Source organism: Crocuta crocuta, unplaced genomic scaffold, assembly GCF_008692635.1.
Source record: "Crocuta crocuta isolate KB4526 unplaced genomic scaffold, BGI_CrCroc_1.0 scaffold246, whole genome shotgun sequence".
NCBI classification, from domain to species: domain Eukaryota; kingdom Metazoa; phylum Chordata; class Mammalia; order Carnivora; family Hyaenidae; genus Crocuta; species Crocuta crocuta.
Genome location: NW_027531902.1, coordinates 4,027,287 through 4,039,542, shown reverse-complemented (window position 1 = coordinate 4,039,542; position 12,256 = coordinate 4,027,287). Strand labels below are relative to the sequence as shown.

Sequence of the window (12,256 nt, the reverse complement as noted above, 5' to 3'; positions counted from 1 at the left end):
ATGAGAGGGAAAGAGCACAAGGGTTAAACATGAGGCCGGCCCTGCCTCTGGCAAATCACTTTACTTCTGGAACTTGGGTCTTCACATCTCCCAGATAGGAAAACCAGCCTCCGTCTTGCGGAATGAGCATGAAAATTACATAAGATAATAAATTGAAGGTGCCTGAAAAATGTCAATGCCCAATGGAGCGTCATGTAAGGCACTGCCCACCAGGGTGGTCCGCCAGGGGTACAGAAGTCCCAGCAGAGGCCCAGCGCAGAGCATCAGTTTTGCTCAGAGGGGAAGAAATGTTTATTAAAATTCAGCGTCATGGAGGACAATGTAAAATTTACATCTATTTTAAGACAACAAGATGCCTCAAGAACATTTGACGGGGACAGTGGGTTCACTCTCTCCTGTTGTCAAGGGTGCTTCGGAGGGCGAGTTCCAGAGGCCTTGCTGGTCATGTGGGTGGGAGGGTAAGGGCCACCACTCTCACCGAAGCTGGAGGGTTGTGGGGAATATTTTCAGTGAGTAAGGGGGTTCTGAATGGTGGAATTTTGATGTGAAGGTTCTAAACCCCCAACTCAGAATTAACTGATAATGGACTTGTGTAAACATTGGTTCAAACTGATTAATTTAACTGGCTGCATCGTGGTGGACTGCTTCACCCATTCCCCTCCCCACCCCCTGCAGAGTTGGAGGGAGTAGGGGCTTCCTGCAGGAAGCCATCCAGAACCCCGAGTGGCCCTCTGCCTCCTCCCCTCCGGGAATCTGCCCACAAGGCAGACATTTAGGACAAACCAAGTGGTTTTATTTGTCTTCCCTTTGTCCAAAGGTCTCTGCTCCTTTAACAAGCAAACAGCATTCAAAGAGGTCAGAGCTCTGATCTCTGATGAGGACAGTAGGAGGAGTGGAGCAAAGGGCCACCTGGTATAGAGGAAAGAAGCAGGATTGGAAGTCAGAGAGCTGTGTCTCAGCCCCACCTCTATCCTGGCTGGGTGACCTTGGACAAGCCATGCTACCTCTCAAGACCTTAGCTACCTATGAAAAGGAGAGGTTCTCCGCATTACTACATAGGTACACCTCCCTGACCTGCTTACAAATTGACCTCATTGTTTCATATTTGCCTTGGTTAAGAACCCCTCTGGCCTTTTGTTAACTACATCCTTTCAAAACTTAAAAGTCAGCAAGGAGTTTCCCCTAGCCATAAAAGTTCATAAGTCACCTTTCTTCAATAGGAACACTTGTCAGAAAATCTTTAGTGAAGGATTACTATCCCAGGATTTTACTGAGTTGAATTGAGAGCTGATGTGCTCCAAGGACTGTGGGTCAGTGAAAGAAAACAGGAGACAAATGTCTGGAAGGAAGGAATTCCAGTAGCACATGATGAGCCTAAGAGGCCTTTGAGATACAGAGGAGGCAGTGCTACTTGAGCTGGGTATTAAAGAACAGGAGTCTCCCAGGCCAGCAGGGGTGGGGAAGGAGGTATTCCCGGAGAATGGAGCCACTTGTAAAAAGCACAGAAACACGTAAGTGATGCATTCAAGAACTGTAAGTAGGTAGACAGGTATGCCTGGCAATAAGCATGCAACACTGAAAGTAGCCAGAGTCAAGGATCAGAGAGGTGGGCAGGCACCCAGATGGTGCTGTACGTTTTAGACTTTACTGAGGGATTAGAACTCAGCCTGTAGACAGTAGAGTACCACGTGGAGTTTTAGGCAAGGGATGGGCATGATCCAAATTGTTGTTTGGAAAGATCACTAAAGGCAGAGACCAGTAAAACAACGTTTGATTATAATTAGAGTCTGAACTAGAGAAACGGTGGAGAGGATGAATACAAGAGCCATTCAAAGACTAGGCTTACATTAGAGAGCCCTTGGCTGACGGACCTTCTGTCGCATAAAGCACCACCAAAAGTTTGGTCTTCTAGACCAGACTGCTCACCCCATTCCCCACTAACACCAGTGGACTCACTGAGTATCCCCAAGTACAGCTCCTTCCCTTTTCTTTCCTTCATTACTTCGCTCCTTTTTTCTCCTCCATCCCCCCCTTTTTTCTTTTTTTTAATATATTTTTTTAATTTATTTCTAGGAGAGAGAGAGCATGAGCAGGGAGGGGTCAGAGAGAGAGGGAGACACGGACTCTGAAATAGGCTCCAGGCTCTGAGCTGGCAGCCAGCACAGAGCCCGACGCGGGGCCGAACCCACAAACCGTGAGATCATGACCTAAGCGAAAGTCGGACGCTCAACCGACTAAGCCACCCAGGCACCCCCCCCCCTCCTTTTTTCAATTAAGTAGGCTCCACACCCAACGTGGGGCTTGAACTCATAATCCTAAAATCAAGAGTCACATGCTCTGCTTACTGAACCAGTCAGGTTCTTTCTTCGCTCTTTTTTAAAATTGTGGTAAAATATACGCAACATGAAACTTAACCATTTTGAGTGTTATTAAGTGCTCAGTGGCACTGAGTACATGCACGCAGTACAGCATCACACCATCCATCTCCAAACTCATCTTCCCAAGATGATAACTCCCCATTCCTCCTTTTCCCCCACCCCTGGCTACCACCATCCTACATTCTGTCTATAGATTTGACTCAAGTAAGCGGAATTATACAATATTTCTCCTTTTGTGTCTGTTTCATTTTGCTTAACACAATGCCTTCAAGGTTCACTCATGCTGTAACGTGTCAGAATATCTTTTTAAGGCTGAATAATACCCCATTGTACATACATACCACGTTTTGCTTATCTATTCATCTGTTTGGACATTTGGAGCTGTTGTGAATGAATTTGTTGAGAGCATCAGTGAACAAATACCTGTTCAAGTCCCTGCTTTTGAGTGTATGCCCAGAAATGGAATTGCTGGGTCATATAGTAATTCCACATTTAATTTTTTTGGCCAGTCAACATACTGTTTTACACTGTGGCTGCATCATTTTACATTTCCACCAGTGAACAAGGGTTCCGTGAAATCACTGATTTTAAAATGACATTTTCCCCTGATTACATGTTAACTGCAGAACGTTTAGAAAATGCAAGAAAACAAAGTGTGGAAAATAAAAACCCCTTTTTTCTAACTACCCAGATGTACATTTGCCCTGAATGCGAACTATCCCCAACAGGAAGGGAAAGGGGTCGTTTCCCTAGAAGGATTCTCTTGCAGTGTTGGAGAGTGTGGTCCAAGACCTCATCGTCAGAGCCCGGGTCCTGGCTGTCCCACGACCCCAGTCATCAGTAGCGTCCATGCAGTTAAACTGGCTTCTGAGCCATTTTCGTGGGGTGTACCTGGAAGGGTCACAGGGGCGACATATGGTTGTCACATTCTCTGTGAATCTGCCTCCTCATCTTTAAAAGCCACCTCAGGGTTAATAGGGCAAAACATAAAATGTCTGAGCAAAGTGATTTTTCTAGAGAAACGGGTTCTACTAACACACCATCTACATCTTCAGAATAGAGTTTCCCTCTTTGGACCATGGGGCACCTGAGGGCGAGGATTTGATCCTTCAAACATGAGCACCAGTGACAAGCAAGCAGAGAGCGGAGAAGTTCCCGCCTCCTTTCATTTCTCCAAGTTCCCATTGGCTGATTCCCACTGTCGATCCTTCACGTCCCCACGCTCTCCTCTTACCACCGCGCGCCGCCGGCCTCTCGTCCTGTGCTCTCATTGGTCCTCTCCGCAGTCGCTCTGCGCCAGGGGCGTTCCAGAGGCAGCCACTGAGAGTTGTTGAATTCGGGTTTTAAAAAACGCCGCCAGTGAATCTTGGGACCGCGGAGGTTCCGGGAGCGGNCGCCCGCCATGGGCCCGCGCCGCCGGAGCCGCAAGCCAGAAGTCCCGAAGAGGCGCGCCGCAAGCCCGACCCCCCGCACCCCCCGGCGGGGCCCCTCAGGTAACCGGCCGCGGCCCCTTGCCCTCCAGCTCTGCAACCTGGCTGAGAGGTGGGCACGGCTGATTCCGCGTGCCCATTTCACAGAATGAACACCGCGCTCGCGTGCGGAGTCCCAGGTCCGAATCTCCGGACTTCCGGCTGGCGCTCCTCTGCGGGCAAGCAAAACCGTGCGGCCGTAGAGCATTTGCTCCAGCCGGCCAAGTCCAGGTCCAGCGAGGGACCGGGGGAAGGCAGTTCCGAGGGGGAGAAAGGCCTGACCCCTAATATTAAGTCTTACTACTACTACTAGCATTTATGGAGTACTTACCACTAACTGGGCCTTGTGTTCAACTCTTTAGGCGAATTACCGCAACTTTATATTGTGCCCATTTTACAGATGAGAAAACTGACGCGCTGGCAGGCCCGGGAACTTGAACAAGCTTGCTCTAGCAGACAGGAGTTTAAAAAAAAAAAAAAATCATGGGGCGCCTGGGTGGCTTGGTTAAGCGTCCGACTTTCGCTTAGGTCATGATCTAGCGGTTCATGGGTTCGAGCCCCGCGTCGGGCTCTGTGCTGACTGACAGCTCAGAGCCTGGAGGCTATTTCAGAGTCTGTCACTCCCTCTCTCTCTGACCCTCCCCTGCTCACGCTGTCTCTCTCTCTCTCTCTCCTAGAAATAAATAAAACATTAAAAAAAAATCAGTGTTTGTACTTTTTTAAATTGCAAAATTATTGTCTGCTTTTTGTGACAGTTTCAAACAACAATTCTACTTTTAGAATCCAGGTATTGTTGTATGTGTTTTAGATTTTGTTTTTTTCTTCAGTGAGTGGCTGTATTGGGGCCTTAAGGAGAGTGCTCTCACCTTATTCTCTTCCTGAGATTATGGGCTGGGAAAGAAAACTGGTCTATGGTCCCTAGTTTCTTTCTTTCTTTTTTTTAATGTTTATTCATTTTTGAGAGAGAGAGAGACAAAACATGAGCAGGGGAGGGGCAGAAACAGAGACGGAGACACAGAATCTGAAACAGGCTCCAGGCTCTGCTGTCAGCACAGAGCCGAACACGGGGCTGGAACTCCGCAATGGCGAGATCATGACCTGAGCTGAAGTCAGACACTTAACTGACTGAGCCACCCAGGTGCCCCTGCGGTCGATAGTTTCTGTCCTGCAGTCGGTGGATGGGAGACCCACGGGGCAGAGCTGAACCTTGGTGCAACAACTGCTTTACTTGTCTTCTGCCGCATAGTTAAGAGCAGGGTGGAAAAAAATAAATCTAATGGGTTATTTCCTTAACTAAACATTAATAACCTTTGCATCCAGGCAACTTGCTGAATTCTCTCCTTAATTCTAACTAGCATTTAGTTGCTTCAATTGAAATGTTTAAGTAGGCTATTATAGTACCTACAGATAAGGACTTCTGAATCTCCTTTTTCATTTTTATACATTTTGTTTCTTAGTGTATTGTACTAAGGAGGCCGTGAGATTAGTATTGAAATACGAGCAGGGTTTTGGCCATCCTTGTTCTGCTTCTGATTTTAACGGGGTGTTGCTGATGATGAACTTGTCTCATGCTTGCGTCACTGAGGAAATAAGAAGCCTCGAGATTGGATTCCCCTTGTCTTCTCACAGCAGAGAACCCAAGGCATCCCCTTCCTATTAAAAGCTACTCCTCCTCCGTGGGCATGTTGGTCGCATTTCTCACTGCTCCTGGGCTTTCTCTTATCCTCTCCACCTGCACTTAGAATTACATTCTTACTGCTTACATTGGCATTCTACAAATGCTCTTTCTGTCTAAATAAAAGGGCAGGGGTATTTCCTGCCCCCACATTCCTCGCCTCTCTCACACTCCCCGTTTTTCTCTACTGCCTTTTATAGCTAATTTTTTAAAAGTAGCCAGATGTAGGAGTACACACACATGTGTCTCCCCTCTTCCCAGGCACCCTTGAACCCATTCCAGTCGGACTCCCCACAACTACTTTCCCCTCCTTCTAGTGCACTTAAAGTACTCTCATCAAGGTCACTGGCTACTTTAGTGTGCTAAATGCAATGGACACGCTGTGTCCTTTCCTTGCTCTGAGAAGCATTTGACACAGTGGGCCATTTTCTCCTAGGCACACTCTATCCCCTCGGCGCCCCTGACCCGCACATTCTGCTGCTTGGTGTATTTTACTGTCTGTGCCACCTCTTTACCAACTTGATGTTGGACTTCCTCGCTGTCTGGTTCCTTTCTTTCCCGCCCCCAGGGGGACTCGTCCATTCCTATGGCTCTGAGCACCTCACCTCCATGCCTCCATTGACAGCGCCCACATTTACATCTCCAGCCCAGATCTCTCCTCTGACTCCAGACCCCTATGTCCAGCTGCCTTTCCACCTGAGGGCTCCAGGGTCTGCCCAGTAGAACACATCTAAAGCCGAACTTTTATGGGGCTTCTGGGTGGCTCATTCGGTTGGTTGGGCATCCGACTTGGGCTCAGGTCATGATCTCACAGCTTGTGGGTCAATCCCAGCATCAGGCTCTGTGCTGACAGCTAGCTCAGAGCCTGGAGCCTGCTTCGGATTCTGTGTCTCCCTCTCTCTCTGCCCCTCCCCTGCTCGCATTCTGTCTCTCTCTGTCTCTGAACAATAAATAAATGTTTAAAAAAAGAAAAAAGTAGGCTCCACACTCAACAGGGGCCTCACATTCACAACCATAAGATCAAGATGCTCCACCAACCGAGCCAGCCAGGTGCCCCCCAACTACCGAATATTTAGTCCCAGTTCTTTTCCACGATCTCTGATTGGCTTTCATAACCGCTTGTTCTGGGGCATAGATTTCATGCCTCCTCTCACCCCTCTGAGGTTATTACACACATTGCTCTCAAAGTCTCTTTTTTTCTCTCTTCACTCAGATCCCTCCAGTATTGGTTATTAGTTGAGTTTGGTTCCTTCCATGCTGTCGTCCTTCTTAACACTGGTGATACCGAGTTGTGCTAATCTTTCCATTTTCTGTGACTGCCACGACTGTCTGTTACAGGCTGCCCCCAAATGACTGGATTGTGGACCAGTGGTCAGGAGGGGCAGATGCCCGTAGCCTGACTCCTGAGCTGGAGGCCTCCCTCTTTCTCGGAAATGTCCCCAGGTCCCTGGACACTGCCCATTTCTCTGACCCACATTCCTCACCACCAGAGAGAAAGTCTCCAGTGCCAGCTGCATGGCACAGGCCTCTCTGGGTTGTCCCCCTGTCCCCATCCACCCATGCAGCTCTTCTAACACTTTGTAGTTAGTTCGCTATTAAATCCATTCCATGGAACTACTTGGTTTGGCACTTCTCTCTTCAGCTGGGCCTTGAATAACTCTTTTTTTTTTTTAATATATTTATTTTCTCAAAGAGACAGAGACAGAGCATGAAAGGGTAAGGGGCAGAGGAAGAGGGAGACAAAGAATCGGAAGCAGGCTCCAGGCTCCAAGCTGTCAGCACAGATCCTGATGTGGGGCTCGAACTCACAAGCTGTGAGATCATAACCTGAGCCGAAGTCAGATGCTTAACTGACTGAGCCACCCAGGTGCCCCTGGAATAACATTTCTGAAGCAATTTTATCCTTCAAAATGTTCGTTTTCATGGGCTTTTTTCTTTTTTTCTTTTTTCTTTGTTCAGCTTATGAGAGGTTCATTCATTTTTGTTGGTCCTTGGTTTTATGTACCTAGCAACAGTACTGTTTTTTGTTTTATTCTTTTCTTCATTAATTTATTTTATTACCTTGAATATTTGGTGTCTTCTTTTGGTTTATTTTCATAATTCTTTTGTTAACACTTGCATTGAACACTTGGCTGTCTTTCAACGTCCTTGTTCTCTAAGAGAGAATCAATCTGGAGCCTTTGCATGTTCTTCTAGTGCTATTTAGCTATAGCATAAGTTTTGAGATGTAGACTTTTGATTCATTTCTTTTATTTTTAATTTTTTTAATGTTTTACCTATTTCTAGGAGAGAGAGAGAGAGAGACAGTGTGAGCAGGGGAGGGTCAGAGAGAGAGGGAGTCACAGACTCTGAAACAGGCTCCAGGCTCTGAGCTGGCAGTCAGCACAGAGCCCGACACGGGGCTCGAACCCATGAACCGTGAGATCATGACCTAAGTGAAAGTCGGACGCTCAACCGACTAAGCCACCCAGGCGCCCCAGACTTTTGATTCATTTCTAAATAATCTAATTTCAGTTAGGTTTCCTTAAGTTAGAAGATTTTTTTCCTTGTGTTTTTTAATTTCAGATCAGAGAGTCTGACTTTTTGACCCTACTTCGGGGAATATTTTAAGATCTTTTTTCTTTTTTTGTTGTTGTTGGAACCAGGCCAAAAGCTCTGACTCCATTACCCCAGTGACCCAACAGCGGCCCTGAGTTATGCCACCTCTGAGGCCCCTCATTGGCCACAAATAAGCCCTGGCTAATTGTCTTCCCCTCTCAGCCTCAGGATAACCGAGACCAGGAATTGTGCTACGTAACCTCTCCAATTCCTTCCAGCTCTAAAAAAAAAAAAAAAAAAAAAGACCTAAACACAAACTAACTCAGTTTCCGATCTAGATGGCAAAGATAGAAGAGATGCCCAAAGTACTGCAGGGCTCAGAGGAAGAAGGTAACCCATCAGTTTGAAGGGGGCTGGGGATCAGGAAAGTCTTCACGAAAGAGTTGGCATTTGAGATAATACCCTCAGAGGATCACCCATTCCTTTAACACATATTTACTTGGCATCTATCTACTCTTTCTGGTTGCTGAAGATAATGGCAGGAAATAACGGACCAGAATCCCCACTTCTGCAGAGCGTATTACAGACTAGTGATTTGACAGTTTGCCTGTCTCCGCCAAGCTGTGAGGTACCACCTCCTGACCCCTACACTTTATGACTCAACTTTTTTGCTCAGGCACTTCCCGTCAGCGCGGTCCCCGGAGATATCGGGTTCTGAAGGAGATCCGAAAGCTTCAGAAAAGCACAGACCTGTTGTTAAGGAAGAGCCCCTTTGGCCGCCTGGTGAGCTCCACCAACCCCCGTGCTGCCTTCTTTCTTTAAATTCCGAGGTATTGGGGACCCTGTCATCTCTTGTCTCAATGGCTAAGGGTCCTCTCCTCTAACCTGGCAGAGGACTTTTCGCCTTTTGAGAACATGAGCCCGCCAAGGGCTCCTTACAGTTCTTTATGGAATTAATTTCTAACCCCACGCCCTCTGAAACTGTTCTTTGGTCATAGAAATAGGAGCCCTCTCATCCATCCACGCTTTGATCCCTCTCCCTGCCCTGGGAGACTGCCTCCTCCGCTCCCCACCACCAGTAGGAGACCGACCAGTTCCTCAGCTCCCAGGAGTTAACACGGGCTACTGGTTAGGTTCTAAGATTAAGGGCCAGGAAGGTATAACAGAAGTGAGGATTCATGGAAACTCATGGAGAGAGTCTATCTTCGATTGAATCTCTCTTCTTTAACTCTTCACCCTTCCCCACACTCCCCTTCTCCCTTGCTCCCTCTGCCCCATCCCCACTCCTTCACAGGCGAGAGAGATCTGTGTTAAATTCACTCGCGGTGTGGACTTCTGCTGGCAAGCCCAGGCCCTGTTGGCCCTACAGGAGGTAAGCAGGGGCCCCGGGGCCACCTGGGTGAGGATGGGAGAAAGGCAGCCCGGAAGGCCACGGCGCTGCCGAGGAGCGTCAGGCACCGACTCTTGCCTCTTGCCTGCGGACAGAGCATCAGGGAACACGGGGGTTTGGAGGCCAGATCCTCATTTGCTGGTAGCAGGCATCCCAGGCAGGCTTCACCCTCGTTCCCTGGAGACTAGGCGCAGCGGGGCTCCAAGAGCACAACAACACATGCGCGTCCCCCCTCCTGTGGCCGTCCCCCCTCCTGTGGCCGCCGACTCCGGACTTGTCTCTCTGCCCCCAGGCTGCGGAAGCCTTCCTGGTTCATCTCTTTGAGGACGCCTACCTCCTCTCCCTCCACGCCGGCCGCGTCACTCTCTTCCCGAAGGATGTGCAGCTGGCCAGGAGGATCCGGGGCATTCAGGAAGGGCTTGGCTGAGCCCCGCCGCCTGTCTCCGTAAGCCATAAGCCTTTCCTGTCGGCCAAAGAGAGAGCGAGAGAGCGAGCGCTCACTCGATCTCTCCGGGGAGGAAGCACCCAGCGTGTGTCGCCGGGATGGGAGTTTCCCTGACGGACGTTGCACCCTTGGTCCCTTGCTGTCTCAGCCGGCTTTGTTCTCTAGGAAAGGTTTGACTTGGTTTTAGCTTGAGTGCCTGGGACTCTGTGGCTCGTGTGCACTTTTGTCCAGTGTTGAATAAAGGTCTTTATTTAGTCATGACCAGATGACATGAATCTGTCAGAGTTCAGCCTCTGTTTCACAAGGACCAGATGATTAAGAGAAGGTTTTCTTAACTTTGGAAAATGCTTTGTTTGGTGTCAAACATGATGCCTGAATTTCGGGGATGATACCAGGGACTCTGCCCGGAGCCAAGAACCGACGCACGGAGTTCAAGGAGATGCCTGGGCTCGTTTCGGAGCAGGGTACCTGTTGCTCTTGTTACACTGGTTGTTTTAAGAAGACTGCATGGCTTTCCTCTGTAACAGAGGTGATCTCTGACAACACCAACATCATGCCAAAGGACTGAGAGTTATTTTTGGAGAAAGAGACTCCAAGGTTCACTTCAGTTGGCGAATTATTCACACGACTGCAGAATGAGTTTGAAGACCTCAGATTTTCAGGTTATGGGAAAGAAGGGTATTTACTTATTGTTTTAGATCTTCCTGTACCTTTAAATCTTTATGTTCTGATGTTCTGGTCCCTCTTAGCAAATTCCTATCAAAGTCATTCAGAAATTCGAGCTTGCAGGTTTTATTTTCTTCTTTTTCATAACCATAGAAGACATGTCTTAGTTTTTACACTTTAGAATTTTTCATTCCAGGATTTTAAAGTGCCTTTTCAAAGTTTTTACAAAGGCGTTTTTATAACTTCTTTGTGGAGAGAGAATAAAAATAAGAATAATTCTTTAATGACAAAAATGTAAAGCAAAGCTACTATTACAGCATATAGAGACGCGACGTGTTGTGTGTGTGAATGTTCGGTTCTTCATTTGTATGCTGTTTTGCGAGCAGCCACTACTTAAATAAGAGAATTGAGGGACGTGTTTTTGCCTCCCCTGGAGTAGAATATGTGTGAGCGGATAAAAACCTTGCTCTTCTATTGTAATAACTGAAAGCAGTTTAAGAAGTTACCAGAGAAATGGAAAGGTCAGCTTTGAGATTTTGCCCGCGACGGAAATGATTAGCAAGGGTAGACTTCTGACAGTGATATGTCTGGCGACCAAATTCCAGGACTAGCTGAAGGGAAGGACCGAGTTCTATCACTGAATAAACTTTAACCCTTTGGAAAAACCTTCCTGTTCAACATCAATTCCTATTTATGCAGACATTTGAATAAAGCTTATCTATCGATGAATATATTTAAAATTCTTGTCAGAGTTTTATTAATTAGAAGGCTATAGTCTTCCTCTAGTTTTCTTTCATTTGACACCTCTGCTCTCTTAAATTGTACGAAGCAGGATTGCCTGGTTGGCTCAGTCGGTAAAGCAGGCAACTCCTGACTTTAGGGATTGTGAGTTCAAGCTCCAGGTCAGACATGGAACCTTCTTTAAAAAAAAATTTTTTTTAATAAATAAATAAAATGTACTACCCAGGACACACATACAACACAGGTCACATGCCCAGCAGGATACACCAGGTAGTACTTAGAGGGTCACATGAGAATAAATAGTTTAAATCATGATAATGGGGCACCTGGGTGGCTCAGTCAGTTGAGCGGCCAACTTCGGCTCAGGTCATGATCTCTCAGTCCTTGGGTTCGAGCCCCACATCGGGCTCTGTGCTGACAGCTCAGAGCCTGGAGCCCGCTTCGGATTCTGTGTCTTTCTCTCTCTTGGCCCCTCCCTGGCTCATTCTCTGTCTCTCAAAATAAAGATATAAAAAACAATTTTTAATAAATGAATAAATCATGACAATTCATATAATACTGTTACAGTTTACTGTAAACAGTACTTACGTTGCTGGAGTTTTGTGTTTATTTTTCTCGGTGATTCCATCAATACCTTTAATCTTTCCGTTTGATTTTTTAATTTCTACTTTCACATTTTTAATGTCTAAGTACTCTTTGTTTTTGAAATATTTCTTTCTTATAGCATCCCAATCAGTGTTCACTCAAAAAGAGAGAGAGAGAGAGGAGGGAGGGAGGGAGGAAGGAAGGAAGGAAGGAAGGAAGGAAGGAAGGAAGGAAGGAAGGAAGGAAGGAAGGAAGCTGCATATTCCAACAAAGAAGAACTTACTGGAAAGGAATGGTTAAATGATACCGGGGCACCCATGGTCCACACCNGCCTTGTTAGCCGCACTGTTGCTACTGAGCAGGAACTCA

At 47.2% G+C, this 12,256-nt stretch overlaps 1 protein-coding gene across 1 annotated transcript; it reads left to right on the top strand.

Moving 5' to 3' along the window:
* The first annotated feature begins 3,776 nt into the window (after positions 1-3,776).
* On the top strand, positions 3,777-11,292 carry CENPA (centromere protein A). The gene is made up of 4 exons (XM_077774088.1): positions 3,777-3,871; positions 8,737-8,843; positions 9,355-9,432; positions 9,743-11,292. Exons 1-4 carry the CDS (start codon positions 3,781-3,783, stop codon positions 9,875-9,877), a joined length of 411 nt encoding a protein of 136 aa, XP_077630214.1. The 5' UTR covers positions 3,777-3,780; the 3' UTR covers positions 9,878-11,292.
* The last annotated feature ends 964 nt before the right edge of the window (positions 11,293-12,256 follow it).